This window comes from Panthera onca, chromosome X (genome assembly GCF_046562875.1).
Source record: "Panthera onca isolate mPanOnc1 chromosome X, mPanOnc1 haplotype 2, whole genome shotgun sequence".
Taxonomy (NCBI): domain Eukaryota; kingdom Metazoa; phylum Chordata; class Mammalia; order Carnivora; family Felidae; genus Panthera; species Panthera onca.
Window position 1 is genome coordinate 117,755,830 of NC_138357.1, and position 18,317 is coordinate 117,774,146.

An 18,317-nucleotide genomic window follows, 5' to 3' on the forward strand; every position below is an offset into this window, starting at 1 on the left:
CAGGCTCATCTTTATGTAGCTCTTTAGCCCATCTACGGGGTTTGTACACCCACCATCTCTCCTAAGGTCATCTTTACAACAAACCTATGAGACTATCAGGACAGGTATTTTGATAGATCCATGTTGCAGGTGAGGAAACTGAGGCCTGGGGAAATGACTGGCTCAAAGTCACAAAGACAATCAGTGGCAACTAAGGCTTGAACTCAGAACTCCTAATATTTCCAGTTCCATTTTCCATTCTCTCATTGTTCATTTAACAGACGCTAACTGTGCTTACTAGTCTACACTGTTTTGGTATACGTACATCCATTCTGCTTAAGAATGCCGTACCTGTTAATACCAATATTGCCTTTAAAGGTCAATAGTGAAAAACATCCGTAGTGTCACATCCTGTTTAAATCCCCAAGGCTGATAGAAGAGAAAAACCAGACTTGACTGGTCTTTGAGATCAGAGGAAGTTTTCTGTGTCACCAAAAGCGATTCAGGAATTATCCACCAGTTACACAAACTTTGTTTGCCTGATATGGGCCTTATCTCCAAAGAAGTCCTGGTCAGTTCCCAGAAGAGTTTACTGGATGGCAGACGCTTACTGTTGCCCCTCTCTATTTCCAGAACATTCTGAAAGTTCAGATTCCCATACAAGCTGTGCAGCAAGGCCCGGCTACTTATTGGCTACTTGGTCGCATGCAGGCCTTTTTGGTTCCAAAAGTCCATGACTCCGTGTGCATCTGTTTGTGTCCTCCACTGAGCCCAACACCAGGCCCTCACTCCTTGAAGGAGCTCAGTCAATGATTGTTGGCTTTAGTTGAATAGATTTCTTAGCAAAGAGAAGGTCATTGTTGTTTGTTTATGCTTGGAATATAAAGAATAAAGACAAAAAATATCACGCATAATATATAATATTTGTATTTAAATTTAATATTTGTATTTTCACATTAATATCACTTTAGATCAGTGGTTTATATATTCTACTTTTTCACCTAAGATTAACTTATAAAAAAATCAGTAAAAATTCTTTATAAATTGAATTTATTTAGGTTTTCCATCCCACGAAGACATCATTATTTATTCAACCATTCTGGTGGTGGTTTCCACCTTTTTCTTTATTAAAAATCATTTTCCATGTTGTATACCTTAAATTTACACAATGTTATGTGTCATACATATTTCAACTTTAAAAAACAATAAACAAAAAACCCATTTTAAATGTCATTCTTTGACCTAATTTCTGATAATTTCCTAGGTTAGTTTCCTAGAGACAGGATTACTGAGACAGGGTACAAACACTTTGAAAGCTTGACGTGTCCATACATGTTGCCAAATTGCCTTCCAGAAAGGTTATGCCTCTGTACATAGCCAAAAGAAAGAATGCTGTTATTTTAATGCTAGAATTAAATGCTGTTCTTTTTTTTTTTTTTTTTTTTCCTTTCCAGAGCTGGGATGCAAGGAGGATATTCAAAGAAGCTGAGAAATTCTTTGTGTCTGTTGGCCTTCCCAACATGACTCAAGGATTCTGGGAAAACTCCATGCTAACCGAGCCAGGCAACAGCCAGAAAGTGGTCTGCCACCCCACAGCTTGGGACCTAGGGAAGGGTGACTTCAGGTAGTGAGGACGATCTGTACACAGCTGATACTAAACTGGGAGATGGTGGAGGCAGGGATGACGACGATTCTGGATTTCTTCTCTGCTTGTCTGAGCACAGAAGAGATGTGTGAACTCTCCTTAAACGAGGGCTCAGAAGTCCATGAGAACACATCTGGACTTTTCCAAGGAAAAGGGGATTGTCAGCAGGCCCTAACTTGAGCTTTAGACAGTTTGCCTCACTTGAAATAATATGTACCCGTTAGAGTTGCATGGCGTGAGTATGGTGGTGTCCCCGTTAGAAAGATTCGGTGCCAAGATTTACGGAAGATGGACGTGTGAATCAGGCATTATTCCTCCCCTCCACGTTTCCCTCTTGTGAGCGAGACAGGACAGGTGAATCAATACGCCGGGATAAAAGAGAGAAAGGCTCTGGGTGATGTGGCAGAATGTGCCATTGGAGCACGGGCACTCGAATCCGAGCTGTGTCACTTAGTGACGAGGCGGCCTTGGGCAAGGCATTCAACCTTCTTGGGTTTCAGTCTCCTTATCTATAAAGTGGAATGGTAACGCCCAGGTAGCAGGTTGGCGAGTGTCTTAGGCTGGGTTCCCCAGCTTGAGATGAAGGTTCTTGTCCGGGTGCTTCACCGAAGGACAGCCATGAGGCAAAGGGGAGTGAGGGAAGCAGGGGGGAGGGGGAAAGAGTTAAGTAAGGATGTGGTCTCTGCTGGACACTTGGCCTCAGCCTGATCCCACGGGGCTCTCCGCACCCTGATTTGTACCACGGTTGGTCACTCGTTGAGAAAAGAGGACTGGCCTTTTGTACCCCCACATTAGTCAGTCACTGGCTGAGGACTCCCCCGGAGCGTGGGAAGACCTCGTCTCCTGGCTGAGGCACCTCTCATTCAGCCAAAGGCAGCGCAGGAGGAAGCAGCTGCTGGCTTTTCGCAGATATGACTCAGGCAAAACGGGAGATGGGTGGGTCTGCCTGGTCGAGCTGGTCCGGGAGGGCCCCAGCGGCATCCCCCAGAGTCAGGTTTGGCAAGGCTTTTCTATAAAGGGTCACGCGGTAAATAGTGTAGGCTCTGCAGGTCTCTGTTGCGACTACTTGGTTCTGCCCTTGTGGCATCAAAGCAGCCATAGATAACACATAAACAAACGGCCGTGGCTGTGTTCCAGTAAAGCCTTATTTATCAAACCGGTTTACTGACTCCAGGACTAGAGTGAGGCTTAAAAATGCCTGAGTATATGCGCGTTTCCCAGCACACGCTCTTAGGTACTGAAGACGTTAGGTATATAGCAGCTATTCTCACGGTTGTTTCACAAGAGAATAGAGGAAAAACCGGGTTTGAAAAGCAGGTCACAGTGGGCTGTATTAAGGAGTTTGGGTTTATTCTTGACCAGTGGGGGGGACTTAAAGGGTATTTATCAGGAGGCTGACATGGTCAGAGTGGTAAGAAAATTAATTTGGGAACCTACGGAAGCATGCCCCCTGCATCCCCCCGAATGAGACTGCTCTTGCCGAGTTGGGCAGCACCACTACCTAATTGCCAGATGCAGTCCTGATTTCACTGGGCCGCGGCAGCCATAGGCAATGTCTACAGGTTGTGTTTGAAATGCTGTTCTACGTTGGCTTCTGCACTGTCATCCGGAAGGGGACTCCCCGCTCTGTCTTCTCTGAATCAGCTTCCTCTCTCTGCTCTGTATGCACAGGGACCTCCTAGGGCTTGGTTTTTGGCCCTCTTTCCTTGCCGTTCTGTACCTGCTTCATGGGCCATTCCATTATGCCCTGTCTTATGTGCTAATAACTCCCAGTTATCAGTTTCCAGCCCCTTCTCCTACTCTTTCTCTATCTTGGCTCTACCAAACTGCTTGCGGTGCCCTGAATGCTACGCTCTTTTCTCAAGGCTTTCTCACTGAGCACTTCCAGGAGTATCAACCTCTTGTCCCTCCCTGCCGTTTGTCTACCTGGCAAACTTCTGCATGTTAATCAAGGTCCAGGTTGCTCACTGCATCCTCAGTTATGACCTTCTTGGTGCTTCTAGGAGACCATGCCTGCATTCACTTATTGCTATGCCCAAGGCTATGCCTTGCTTAGAGTATTTGCCTGAGAGTTTTTGTACCAGAAGTCTCCGCTTATCTATTAGTCTGTGAGCAACAGGATTCAGCCCTGCTCATGACTTTATATTAAACACCTTGTTCAGTTTCTAGGACACCAGAGGTAGGTCCTCAAGACTCATTGGTGAACAAACCTTGGAAGGATGAACCATGCTGCCCAAATCCTCTACTGCTCTACTGTGCTGATTAAATTAAATTCATTGAGATTCATTTTAATCTTGCCCATTTTTGTGCAGGATCAAGATGTGCACAAAGGTGACGATGGATGACTTCCTGACAGCCCATCACGAGATGGGACACATCCAGTATGACATGGCGTATGCCGTGCAACCCTTCCTGCTAAGAAATGGAGCTAATGAGGGGTTCCACGAAGCTGTCGGGGAGATCATGTCACTTTCTGCGGCTACACCCAACCATCTGAAAACCATTGGTCTTCTGCCACCTGGTTTTTCTGAAGACAGTGGTATGGACAGTCTTTTCATGGCTTGTTTCGGGGATTCCTTTGTCTGATGTAGGCAAAGGTATTTATTATCGTATGTGACATATATTTAGTTTTTGCCACATGAAGTATATGATATATATGGGTAACTGGGAATTGCTACTGGTAAAAACATTTTTTAAAGTGTATGTCACAATAAGCCAGCTTGTGGTTTTAGATCTTTGAGAACGGCATAAGGGAGGTAACTGAATAAATGGTCTTGGGACTCTAAGAAGCATCTAACAGGGGGAAAAAAGATGCTAAAACAGGCCCACAGAACTGAAATGGCTTAGCCAAGGTCACACAACTTATTAGTGTCAGAGTTCTGACTAGATCCCTCTGCTTCTAGGTAAATACTTCTCAAAATGTGAGAGCTGGAACATTCTGAAAACCATTTTGCAGAGGCAGCAAACTGAAGACAAGAGAGGGAAAGTAACTAGCCCAAGGTCAAAAAGCAATATAGTGGAACCAGAACCAGAGCCCTAATCTAAAGCTTTTCCCATAATACTCTACAAAACAGAGTGTGACCTGAAATTTGAGAGCTCTTAGAGAACAGGTGGTGGCATATCGAGATTGGGGGGACTGAAAAGTTTTGTTTCTCTAGCTGAGCATGAATCTGTCCCTGTAACATCCTCTCAGATCCACGCTATCCTTTGACATCTTTGCCCAAGGCAGCCTGTTTCTCTATGGATGGGTGGGACTTGATGGCACATGACGAATGTTCGTGAGATCCAGATTCTCCAGTAAAGATGCCAGGGCTTTCGATCCTTCCTCGTAAAAGGAGGATACTTAGAGCCAAATACATTCTCTTCTGTAGATTTCTCTGCCCTCATGTTAGCTATTTGGTTCACAACATCAGCTCCACTGGCTGGAACGTTTGGTCAGTGAGGTCAAGGTCCTGAGCTCCATCCTTGTGGGGGCAATTCACTGTGCCTTGGTTTCTGGCTCCAGACTTTGGTGATCTCATGAGGGCTTGGGCAGTCAGTGTAAAGCCATCATCGTGTCTGAAAAAATTACTGTTAAGCACCGACCCAGTGGGTGATAGACAAGTAGCAGCATCCTCCCATGAGGGGAGGAAGTTCACGGCAACCACACCTGTTGCCTAATTTTAAATTAGAATTAGTAAGTCAATTAACAGGCAATTATTTGTTTTTATCATTTTTAAAATATTCTCTGACAGCAGGCGAAGACGACTGAATCACTAAGATTTGTACTAGATACAGTTAAGCCACTGGCTTGAAAAACTCTTCCTTCCTTTGGCTCTGCCCCTGATCTGTGAATGATGTGAAATAAATTCCTTCGTTACTTTTCTCCCTCCGTCCTTCTCTTTTTCTCACCTCCTTTCTTCTTCCAAAAATATTTACTGAGTATACCATGTGCAAGGCATTTTTCTCAACACTAGAGATACAGCGGTGTGCCAAGTAGATACTATCCCCCTGCTTGCATTTCACTGAGCTTCATTTGTACACTAGGGACGAGCTCTACTGCTTTTTTTACATCACTGAATAAAGGATAAATGAGATCACATAATTTGTGAAAGCATTTTGAACTGAGGTAAAGAAGATGTCAGTGCATTTAATGTGTACTGTACTTCTGATTATCGAGTGGATAGTTTCTTCTAGGGAGGTTCTTTTTTGTTTGCTTTTTTCTCCCCTGGTTTACTGGCTTTTGGCCACATCTGTTTAATATTTGTTTATTTAACAAAGACTCAGAGAGGGTATCATGTAGGAGACACTAGGCTAGGGATACAGTCTTGAATGAGACATTAACAGTCACTGCCTTCATGGAGCTTAGATGACAGTAGATGAAATAGCCCTACTTAGCTCTGATAAGAGGTATTTAAGGGAGGCAATTGACACTAATGAAAAAATGAGGATTACAGGTTGCTTGCGGATTCTTCTTACCTGTTCTGTCCAAGTCTTCACCCTCTTCCAAGTCCCTTAGCTGAGAAAATGAATGTAGGGGCCCCTGGGTGGCTCAGTCAGTTAAGCGTCTGACTTTGGCTCAGGTCATGATCTCACAGTTTATGGGTTCGAGCCTTGTATTGGGCTCTGTGCTGACAGCTCAGAGCCTGGAGCCTGCTTCGGATTCTGTGTCTCCCTCTCTCTCTCTGCCTCTCCCCCACTTACTCTCTCTCTCTCTGTCAAAACTAAACATTAAAAAAAGAAAGTGAATATACACATATTATCATGTCCACTGTCAATATTTCTCACATCATCCTTACTGTAAGTATATCTTGAGGAATAATATCTTGAGACTGGGAAATTAACACAAAACACCACTGTCGTCCTCATGTTAATATTTATCCTTTTCCATTTTACTTTCAGAAACAGAAATAAACTTCCTACTCAAACAAGCACTTACAATTGTTGGAACGCTACCGTTTACTTATATGTTAGAAAAGTGGAGGTGGATGGTCTTTAAGGGTGAAATTCCCAAGGAGCAGTGGATGCAAAAGTGGTGGGAGATGAAGTAAGTCAATGAATATGGAATCGTAAGATGGTTTCTCATGAGTTTGCCACTTATCTAAAAGCATTTGACTGGTCTGTATACACACACACACACACACACACACACACACACACATACTGCCTCCTTTTTATTTTTTATTTTTAAATGTTTATTATTTTTGAGAGAGAGAGCGTGAGTGAGTGGGGAGGGGCAGAGAGAGGGGCAGGGGGACAGAGGATCCGAAGTGGGCTCTGCGCTGACAGCAGCCAGCCCAATGAGGGGCTCAAACTCACAAAATGTGAGATTAATACCTGAGCCAAAGTTGGACGTTCAACCAACTGAGCCACCCAGGAGCCCCTCCTTTTTATTTTTTAAGTCCCCATTTGGGTGCTTTCTCCTCAGATAACATTTCCTTGGCTCTGCCCTCCCCCAAGCAGGATCAGGTGACACAACTTCTCATCCTGTATCTTCTTAAGTGCTGGGTCACCCATTAAACTGTGCTATTTTAGGCAAAGCACTGGAGGTCCAATGCTGATCATTTCACATGTTCTCCTTGACTTCAAAGAACTTTTTTTTACTCTATAGAGGGATGTGGAAAATGAAACCATGGCAACATGGGTGTAGGGGGATCCATGAGCATCCAAGGCAAGATCCAGAGGCCAATCTGGTGGGTCAGATGGGGAGAGGCATCCAAGTTGAGCTTTGAAAAGGAGGCGAGAGTTAACCAGGTGTGTGTGGAAGGAACAGAGAGAATTCCAGGCCAGCAAGAGCCTGGCACTTTTGGGCAACAGATAGTGGTCCCTTTTCAATAGTTTTAGCACTACATTCTTCATCACTGTAGCCCAAGTCCCTTGCACAGTGCCTGGGACACACAGGTATGAGCTAATGGGTTTGGGATGAAAGAATGACAAAAGAGGACAGATGCCAAGGAAGGAAGGAAGGAAGCAAGCAAGGAAGAAGGAAGGAAGGGAAAGAGTCTTTTCCCCAGTCTCTATTAGTCAGACTCCTGTCCATTATTTTGCTTTGTTTTCTTTGTCTTTAAAACAATATTTTAAAGCAATCTCTACTCCCAATGTGGGGCTCAAACTCATGACCCCAAAGTCAAGAGTCAGATGCTCTACCAACTGAGCCATCCAGATGCCCCCTTATTTTTCCTTCTTGCGGTGAAGATCTACCTATATAACACTCAGTCCCATACCCGTAAGATTCAGTCAGTGGCACTCTTCTGCCAAGATTCTCTGTGAACATAAATCCTACTTGGGAGGAAAGGAGGCAGCAGTGATAATAACTGTTTCTAGCATTTGGGTGTTACCGAAATTGTGTCTGTAATCATCCCACAATCAGAAAGGACAAATGTATTAAGATTAAATAATGCCAAACACATGGTTTCCCTACCTTTTTCCTGATTGAATTGCTTTTGATCCCTCTTAAAGGTTTATTTTGAAAGATAAATGGAACCAGAACCTTAAACTCCTTCATTATGCATTAATTACTCCACTAATTCAACAAATATACACGCACTTTTTCCTTAGCATTAGGCACCGTGTTTGACACTGGAGCCAGAATAGATAACTGAGACAGCCCCGCGCTCTAGGAGCTCAAGTCTCTAGGGCAAGAAGGAGCTGTATGTGAATAATGATAAAACAGAGAGCGAAATGTCAAAGGAGCACAGCTAGGGAAGGCTAAGGGAGCTGGAGGGGGTTCACTGTGCTGGCAGGTGGGTGCGATCAGGAGCAGGCGTTCGAGCTAGAAGAAGAGGGGGCGTTCGAGCTAGAAGAAGAGGGGGCGTTCGAGCTAGCCTTGAAGAATAACTAAGATGTCAATTTTACAAAATTCTGTTTCCCAAGGACACATAAAATGTGGTGCCAAAGAGGGATTATTAAGACTTTCGCTGTACATTTTCGGCCATGCAATGCACTTTACTAAATTGGTGTTTTGAAGATGCAGATCTTTTCCAATGGTATACCCTGGATGGATGGATTAAAAAAAAAGGAAGAAATAACCACATAAGGGCTTTATTCTGTAATTTTTTAGATTGTTTCCGTTTCACCTGACAACCAATTCCAGTATAAATACTACTGGCTGCTGAAATCACACTGACTACATCCAACTGTACCTTCTCGTGATGAGTCACCCACGGCTAATCTATCTGTTTTTTACCCCAAAGGCGAGAGATAGTCGGGGTGGTGGAGCCTGTGCCCCATGATGAAACATACTGTGATCCTGCATCTCTGTTCCATGTTGCTAATGATTACTCATTCATCAGGTAAATGACAGTTTTCTTCTGACTGTTTAACTTCCAGGGTTTGTGGACAGCTGTGCTAATGGCAAAGAAACAGGGACCTCTGAAGTATGACTCTTTCTACCTACCTTCCCCCTAGAACCTCAAAACAGATCATCAATTTCAATTCAATTTAATGCAATATGATTTATTGGGTCCAATAAAACTTGTGTGAGATCTTTTCTCCACCATGAAGGAATTTATAGTATCCTTGGGGAAAATAAAATTATCTTTGTTTGTCTTCTTGTTGCTGGCAGTGTTCAGGGTGATTGCAATAGAGTATTTTTAATGTGAAGTCTAAAAACCTATGTTCTTCACCTATAAGCCCCAGATCTTGAATTTGCTGAACGTCAGTTTCTTCATTTGGAAGGTGGAAATAATATTATTGACTTGCCATAAGGATTGCTTGGCATTATTTATATGAAAGGGCCATCAATATGTAAAACACGATACAAATGTGAGCTGACATTTAACAAAATAATACTGCCTTTTAAATCAGCTGATACCTAAATACAGGTAGGTTATGATGAGTCTGTAGGGCTCATATTTGAGTCTTTCTGGAGAAAGAGGTTGGACCAGTATCTCTTTGGTTAATAGAGCCTCAGAATTTAAATATATGCCCTGATCTATGAATCTAGCGAAGGGACTAAACACAGGACTGCTCTCTTGTGTCTTTGTCTACTTTACAGATACTACACAAGGACCATTTATCAATTCCAGTTTCAAGAAGCCCTTTGTCGAATAGCTAAACATGAAGGTCCCCTGCACAAATGTGATATCTCAAATTCCAGTGAAGCCGGGAAGAAGCTGCTGTAAGAAATACTGCAAAATGCTCCCCAATATTACTCACTTTCATGCCTATGTTTGAATTTGATTTCCTTGTTCTAAAAAGAAAATGTTTGGCCTCAAAATGTCCTCATCCACAAATTAAATGTTTCTTTTATGGTCACACAGGAACCTAGGCCTTGTGATGGTTGGACAGTCTACCTCCTCTCTCCACATCACACCTCCAGAGCCCCCTTTGTATTAATTGGAAGGAAAGACATCGAAGGATGAATACATCCGTTAACCCACCTTATTTTCTTACCAGCCAGGAGCAAACTTGGCCAAGCCAAAGAGGAGAAATGATAGATCATAGTGTAAATATGTGTACATCTGAAATCCCTCTAAAATCCCTGAGCCCACCCTCTTCTTTTTTCATGTAGCCAAATGCTGACCCTTGGAAAATCAAAGCCCTGGACCTTAGCATTGGAACATGTTGTAGGAGAAAAGAATATGAATGTAACACCACTGCTCAAGTACTTTGAGCCCTTGTTTACCTGGCTGAAAGAGCAGAACAGGAATTCTTTTGTGGGATGGAACACTGACTGGCGTCCATGTGAGTACATCGAGTTGACGCATTGCAAATGGCTCCCTTTCTGCTTCCCCTAGTCTCCTCTGGCCCATCTCATGGGGCTACGACACAGCTGAGTATGTCTTCCCTCTGTGTAGACCCTGCTTCTGACCGTGCTGTGGTGGCAGCTGCCATTTTATTGGGGAGGAAACACATTTGTTCAGCACCTACTATGTATGTGGCATGATGAAAACTACACACGCCGTGCACACACACACACACACACACACACACACACACACACATTTTCTCTCTTTCTCTTTTTTTATACTATTCTTCCTTTCTGATCTTATACTCTAATAAATTTTGCCTCCTGCTCATTTTGTGTCCACTGTTCATTCTTCGAAGCGGCGAGACAATGATCCTGGGTATTGTAAAAAATCCTGCAGCAGCAAGATGGGCTAGGTCTTGGGAATAGTTTTTCCACTGGAAAGTTACTTCTCTCTCTTTCTCTTTCAAGTCTGCTTCATTAGCCCCATATTTAAAATAAAAGAGTATGACTGTCCCCAACCCACTACAGTTGAATCCTGCTCTTAAAAGGCAAATATTTTTAAAATCAATTTTAATGTTATTATCTCTTCTTTCTGGCAGTTACTTTCATATTTCTGAACCTTTTGTTTATATTATTTCTTCACTGGTCAGTTTTAGATGTGCCCTTCTGCCTGCTCTTCACCCCCCTTCCTCATTTTCCCAGTAAAAGTTTTAATAATGGTTTTACAAGAAACTCTCAGTATTTGTATCATAACGCCCGAAGAACCAAGTAATATGCTATTTTAAATCCTGTCTTAGGTGACTTTTTGTTTGTCCTGGAGGTTCTACCGCCTTATTTGCTTCATGTCTAATTTGCTATCAACGTTGCATTTCTCTTTTCCAGGGAGTCCAACATGCCCGTTCTGTTCAGTCCCATTGGTTCCCTCAAGACTCTCCTCTCAGAGTCCTACGTTCTTCTCTCTCAGTCGGGACCACGGTTTCACCCCGAGTCATCCGTCTTTTCACTGCTTTCGTGGGTTGAATCCACTGCTTCCTGGATTCCATGTCTTCTTTCTTGGATCTCCTCTTGTTGGGCTGCAGCAAGAGCTTCCAAGTGACTTTCTAAGCAAGAGCACATGGGCTGGGACGATCCGCTGTGCCCCAACGTGGCTTTAACCGTGTCTCCGCTTCCATTGCCCTTGTTTTCAGTCTGATCTCTTGTTCCCACCCCTGAGCCTCTCCGGGATTCTCTGGGACTTTGTGGCTCTGTACTGCCTCTGCGTACACATTAGGCCCTGGCTTCCTGACCCTTGAGAAAGCACTTAACACTCCTCCATGACTTCTCATTTTCCAAAAGTGTATTTACACCTGTTAAAAAAATTCCCTTACTGTCACTTTAGTGGAATCTTGGGAGGGGAAGGAAATAAATGCACGTGGTCAGTCTGTCATCTGTAACCAACTGTCTATGATTTCGCTTTAATCAGATGCTGACCAAAGCATTAAAGTGAGGATAAGCCTAAAATCAGCTCTTGGAGACAAAGCAGTGAGTATTCTGGACAGTGTGTCCATTACTTCTTAACGGACTCCTTTAAATGGGGCCAATAAGTCCCTTCCCTGTGGTCTAAAAGAAGACAGGCCACATGTTTCTCTTAAAAACTATAAGCTCCAGTTTCTGGATTTCGGCTCTCGGTGTTGTTTTTTGTTTTTGTTGTTGTTTTAGTAACACAGTCCTTATTGGATTGATCATGTCTACTTTTTCCTGGTTATTTTCAAGGTGTTATGAAGACCAATGAGAAAACATCCAATCTTAAATATCAAATGTCCACCCTCTTAATTCACTCTTATCACCATTACTTGTATTTGAGGAAGAGGACAAGGTTATATTTTAAGAGATTGTTTTTAGAAGTAGTGTACATAGTTTTGCTTTGTTCTGTTTTAGTTAATCATCCATATTCTGGAAGCTTGTTAATAATGCAGAATCTGGGGCACCTGGGTGGCTCAGTTGGTTAAGCGTCAGACTCTTGATTTCAGTTCAGGTCATGATCTCACAGGTCAGGCCCTGTGCTGACAGTGTGGAGACTCCTTGGGGTTCTCTCTCTCCGCCCCTCCCTGCTCCCGCACTCTGCCTCTCTCTCCCTCTCCCTCTGCCACTCCCCTGCTCATGCGTGCACTCTCTCTCTTTCTCTCTCAAAATAAGTAAATAAACATTTTTAAAAAATGCAGAATCTTAGGCTCAAACCCTGGACCTTCTTAATCCAAATCTGCATTTTCACAAGCCCCCACATGGTTTGTATACATAAGACTGGGACGCACTGATTTATAACACAGTTTCTCAAACCCGGCTGCACACTGGAGTCATACAGGATGTTCAAAAAATATTAAAGCTCGAGTCCCACTCCCAGAGACTCTGACTTAATGGTTCTGGGGCGTAGCATCAAGGGGTGGACATCAAGCATTTTAAAAGCCCCCGACGTGATTCTAATTACACCCAAAGTTGAGAACAAGTGATGCAGAGCTGCATTTGGGGACAAGCGAGATGTTTCACGGAAAGCCAAATTACTTATGCCTGCGCGCAAATTCCTTTCAGCGGCTCTTGCTCGGCTGAGCACCTGTCTCAGAGCCAGTCTGAGGAAGCGGTGGCTTTGACTGGGAAAAAGGAGAGGAGAGGGTAGTCCCAGGCGGATGGGGAGCACGGGAGGCCGTGCAGGATGAGGGGATGGCCGGGGACTGCTGGATGGAGCAGTCCAGGGCGCTGTAGAAAACCGTGACTTGCATTGGACATATCTCATAGAGATTGCATTTCTACCCCCCTTACTTTGCCTGACCAATTAAATACTGCCCAAGGCTCCCCGGTAGTTGCAGGGTAATTTTCATGGATAAACAAGACATCTAAATACAAATAACATAGGAGTAAAAAATCAATCTTTAAGAAAGAATCAAAATAGAGGTGCACCACTTCCCAAACTTTAAATGTTCAAGTTCCTATTCCTTAGCCATTGTTGACTATCAATGGGATTATTTCTCTGTCATCTTTTTAGTAGCTCTTCCTTGGCCTAATACATTTTAATTACTTATCTTTTTAATATGTTTGGTTTTTTAAAAAAATTTTTTGAGAGAAAGAGGGTGTAATTGAGCAAGGGGCAGGGGGGGCAGAGGGAGAGAAGTGGGGCTCACCTGAAGCAGGGCTCCAGCTCACCCAAAGTGGGGCTTGAGCTCACAAACCACGAGATCATGACCTAAGCCGAAGTCAGATGCTTAACCGACTGAGCCACCCAGGCGCCCTAATAACTTGAAAGGATCCAGGAAATCAGAATCCTTTTCAGTTACCGTATCTTCTTGGCGTTTTTCCCCATGTTCTCTTTCCATGCAGTGAGGGATTGGTAAATGGTCTTCAGAGGGGTTGATGGTGTGATGTTCTGAGGCCGGTTCACTGAGAACCAGGCTGCTTTGATGAACCCAGCCCCACACTTGAGCACACCTGCATATCAGGGCCGGAATATCAGCCCAGTTCAAGTGGCTGCAAGGACAAGTCCAACTGGATCCTTGGCATTGAGAACTCAGCCTTTAATTTTTTTTAAATATGGAAATAGTAACCAGAATACTAATTATTCTGTACCGCTATAATAATGCTGATAACATCATCATTACTTTCTTTTAATGTCTATTTACGTTTGAGGGAGAGACACACACAGTGAGAGCAGGGGAGGGGCAGAGAGAGAGGGAGACACACAATCTGAGGCAGGCTCCAGGCCCTGAGCCGTGGGCACAGAGCCTGATGCGGGGCTCGAACTCACACACCATGAGATCATGACCTGAGCTGAAGTCAGACGCTCAACCGACCGAACCACCCAGGCGCCCCACATTATCATTACTATTAAAGCAGCTTTTCTACCTGAGTGGTATGAAGCTGAAGTTAATGTAACAGTTCTTTTGTGAAAGTTGTCATTGTTTTTTTCTAAAAGGGAAGGAAAAGAGGCAAAATTTGTGCCATTCATTGATCTCTACTGCCAGCTACTGGAGGAAAGAGTGAATGCTTTTTTTTTTTTTTTTCTTTTTCTCAGCAAATTTTCGTGGACTATGTAAATACACCAGCTCTTTGTTTGGCAGTGAAAAACAAGAACAAATTACCTTGTGTGCAAGAGTAATTTTTTTCCTTTAAATTTCAAGTTTCTTTTTCTTTTATACTTGTGCATATCCGAGAACTTACTATAAAAATAGTAAAAGCTCTGCATATTTTCCGGCAATACGTGGGCATTTTTTCTTTTTCCTTTTTTAAAGTGTTTATTTATTTATTTTGAGAGAGGGAGGGAGGGAGAGAGAGAGAGAGAGAGAGAGAGAGAGAGAGAGAGAGAGAGAGAATCCCAGGCAGACTCCATGCTTCACAGAGCCCAACACAGGGTTTGATCCCACGAACCCTGGGATCATGACCTGAGCCAAAATCAAGATTTGGACGCTTAACCGACTGAGTCACCCAGGTGCCCAACATTTTTTCTCTTTTAAATTTATTTTTTTATTTCTTTAAAAAAACTCTAAAAAATTTTTAAGTTTATTTATTTTGAGAGAGCACGAGGAGGGGAGGGGCAGAGAGAGAGGGAGGGAGAGAGAATCCCAAGCGGGCTCGGCAGCTGTTAGCGTAGATCATGGGTTGGGGCTGGGCCCACGAACCACGCGATCATGACCTGAGCTGAAGTTAAGAGACGCTTAACCGACTGTGCCATCCAGGCGCCCCAAATTTATTTTTTATTTCAGGTATAATTAACATACAGTGTTATATTAGTTTCAGGTGTACAATACATGGATCTTTATCAAAGCCCACAACTCTCATGACTCCCATCTATAAACCTGCCCTCAGGATGTTTATTTCAGCTTCTATCAAACTGAAGTAAAAGGATCCATGAACGTAGTCCTTGAAGCACGCGGGCACCAGACCAGCAACATTAGCAGAACCCGGGAGCTTGTTAGAGATGCAAATTCGTGGGTCTCCTCCCAGACTTTCTGAAGTAGAAACCCAGAGGGCAGGGCCCACTATTCGGTGGTTTAAGTAGTTTTCAGTGGTTTCACAAGCCTTCCAGGTGGTGCCGGTGCACACACAAGTTCGAGGTCACTGGCTTAATGAATAGCAAGATTCTCTGGAGTGGTAGAAAATTTAAAAATAATGCTTTTGGGGGTGCCTGGGTGGCTTAGTCGTTTAAGCGTCCGACTTGGCTCGGTTCATGATCTCGCGGTTCGTGAGGTCTAGCCCCGCATCGGGCTCTGTGCTGACAGCTCAGAGCCTGGATGGAGCCTGCTTTGGATTCTGTGTCTCCCTCTCTCTCTTCTCCTCCCCCACTCACGTTCTGTTGCTCAAAAATAAATAAACATTTAAAAAAATCTTAAAAATAATGCTTCTGGAATGTCAAGTTTTGAATGTATCCTATGATCCCTACTGAGCAGTGTTTTTCTTTTGAATTTGCAGTATGAATGGAATGACAATGAAATGTACTTGTTCCGGTCATCTGTTGCATACGCCATGAGAGAATATTTTTCCAAAGTCAAAAACCAGACGATTCCTTTTGTGTGAGTTGATTTGCTGTGCTCTCAAGTTATTACAGTACTTGTCTTTCTCTTGGGTCTGAGAAGATATTATGCTTAAACCTTCATTCAAGTAAAATTAATAACTAACAACTTTGCAACTTCTCCGATATCCTGGAATTTGGGCCACTCTATTCAGGGATGATTGTGACTTACTTGACTTACAGATCGCAAGTGCACTGTTCTCTTTCCTCCTCCCCTCCCTTGCTCTCTCCACCTTTCCTTTCCCTTTCCGTTCACCAAATGGTCCCTCCACCCTCAGCACTGAAAGAAAGGTGGACATCTCTACTTTCATTGAACTTGGATTCTAATGCTTATGTTTTCTGTGTGTGTTAAACAATCAGCAAAACATGTAAGTGAAATATAGCACACTTAGACGGTGACAAGCTCCAGAGAGAAAACTACAACACACCGGGGGCTAGGGAGTGCTGGTGTGTGTGTGTCTAGAGTTCAGCTTTACCTTCAATGGTCAGAAAAGGCCTGGTTACTATTTGAGCGAACACCTACGGCAAAGAGAGCACCTGCGATGCAGACAATGGTGAAAATAGCGGGTGGAAAGATTCTGAGGAACGAATATCCTCGTCTGTTGAAGGAACAGCAAGGAGGCCAGTGGGGCTGGGGCGGTGAGCTAATAGAAGACCAGTCGAAGGTGTGGCCAGGGCAGGAGCGGGCACAGGGAAAGGGAGAAGAAAGTTCGCGTGGGCCTCATAGGCCATTCCAAGGACTTTGGCTTTTTTCTGAGTGAGAAGAGCTCAGAGCCACAAGATCTGCCTTAGGCTTTGCCGGGATCACCATGGCAGCCGGGGGGGTGGGGTGCACAGTCTTGTCATGCTGTACTATAAAGCCCAGTCCTTCCCCCCAGCGGTTTGTGTAGTGGGAGAAGTTTTGCTGCGAGGAGCAGGCCAGAGGACACGGACGCACCGCCTCCGTTCACGGTGCTGAGCCATCGCTGTTCACCACGGTGTCTATCACAGGCCCAGGTTGCCCATCCGTCCGGACTGGCTCACCTGCCGTTTTTCAGCTTGAACGTTTTCTATCATTGAAAGAAAATTCAGCTCAGGGACGGTGTCAGAATAGTGCCTAGACTGTGTCGTCACAACTTATGTCATGGAGTTCATGTGCTTTGGGCAGTGTTCACCAGCAGGAGAAGCCCCCATTGTCTGTATTGTGTCCTCTGGGCCACAAGGGAAGATGTTTCTTTTGTTTCTCCGCAGGGAGGATAACGTGTGGGTGAGCAATTTGAAACCAAGGATCTCCTTCAACTTCTTTGTCACTGCATCAAAAAATGTGTCTGACGTCATTCCTAGACGTGAAGTCGAAGAGGCCATCAGGTGACTTTACTTGCTGACAAACTACCTGAGGGCGAGGGGCTAACAAGTGTGAGCACAACAATAGCGAGTGGGTTAGTGTGCTCTTACTGTGTGCCAGGCGCTGCTCTGACTCATGTCGAGCTTCAAATCTTGGGGGTTAATTCCAGAAGGATCGCACAGCTAGGGACTTCTCTTGATGGGGGCCCTTCAGCAGCATTTGCGTGTAACTAGTTTATTTGGGAGGTGACCTCCGGAAGCTCTGAGAAAGAAGCGTGCACAGGTAACAGAGCAGGGAAGGAAAAGAATAAATGACATGTTATTGAGCAAGTGGCCACTGTGGGCAGCTCGAGCTCCATTCTGCCGGGGAATTCTGGGAGACCGAGCAGAGTGTACACCTGAATCGTCCCACCAGCGCTGGGGGTATTTATTTACCACCTTCCCCCGGTCGTTGGTTGAGAGAATTGCTTACAGGTGACATGACTCCCCAGCATTTCTGGCCTGCGGGCCGGGCAGCACGTTGTGGCCTGAGAATGCTCTCGGGCAAAGGCCGCAGGTACTGGCTGAAGAAAGTCCGGCCTGCATGCATGGAACATGGTGAAGTGCAGAAGGGACACGGACACATACTGCCATCACTTGCTATAGGGACTTGGATGAAGGAATCATTTAAGTAAGCCGAGTCTGAAAGAAGGTAGGCAAGAATAAGATTCCCTAGGCATCGGTTAGCCTCCACACTAGGAGACGGACTTGCTATGAGCACTGAGCATCTAGAAGGAACGATATGCCCCATGTGCCTCATCTGTGTCACTAAAAAAAGGCTAAGGTACCTACTTCCGTGGGGGAGCTCGCTAGGTGGCCCCCTTGAGCTGCTGCTCATCTTTGGAAGCAACTCCAAGACCTGCTGGGCAGAGTGTGCCTGGAAAATCTGGCCTAGCTGGGGTGTACGGCCCAACCACGCCCAGAGACTTCACGGCCTGCCTCCGAATGACTTGTTTCTGTCTTGGGGAAAAGTGCCAGCTGAGGTCATCCTGAGAGCCCAGCCCTCCTTGTGAGCTGTAGGGGACCTCAAATTTCCTAATTCCAGAATGACTTGAGACACTTTCAGGCTGAGGTTGCCAGGGGTTACACGGCTCATTCTGCTTTGACCGCTCTCCCTCTCACCTCCT

At 44.5% G+C, this 18,317-nt stretch overlaps 1 protein-coding gene across 3 annotated transcripts in view; it reads left to right on the forward strand.

The window, feature by feature from the left end:
* The window catches only part of ACE2 (angiotensin converting enzyme 2), a 70,253-nt gene that overhangs the window by 19,015 nt on the left and 32,921 nt on the right, over window positions 1–18,317 (forward strand). For all 3 annotated transcript variants that reach the window (XM_081793641.1, XM_081793639.1, XM_081793640.1), the window contains exons 9-17: window positions 1,434–1,603; window positions 3,937–4,163; window positions 6,506–6,650; window positions 8,797–8,895; window positions 9,600–9,722; window positions 10,116–10,288; window positions 11,758–11,816; window positions 15,729–15,829; window positions 17,059–17,175. In XM_081793641.1, coding sequence (XP_081649767.1) covers window positions 1,434–1,603; window positions 3,937–4,163; window positions 6,506–6,650; window positions 8,797–8,895; window positions 9,600–9,722; window positions 10,116–10,288; window positions 11,758–11,816; window positions 15,729–15,829; window positions 17,059–17,175 — 1,214 coding nt within the window. The remainder of the gene's footprint in view (window positions 1–1,433; window positions 1,604–3,936; window positions 4,164–6,505; window positions 6,651–8,796; window positions 8,896–9,599; window positions 9,723–10,115; window positions 10,289–11,757; window positions 11,817–15,728; window positions 15,830–17,058; window positions 17,176–18,317) is intronic.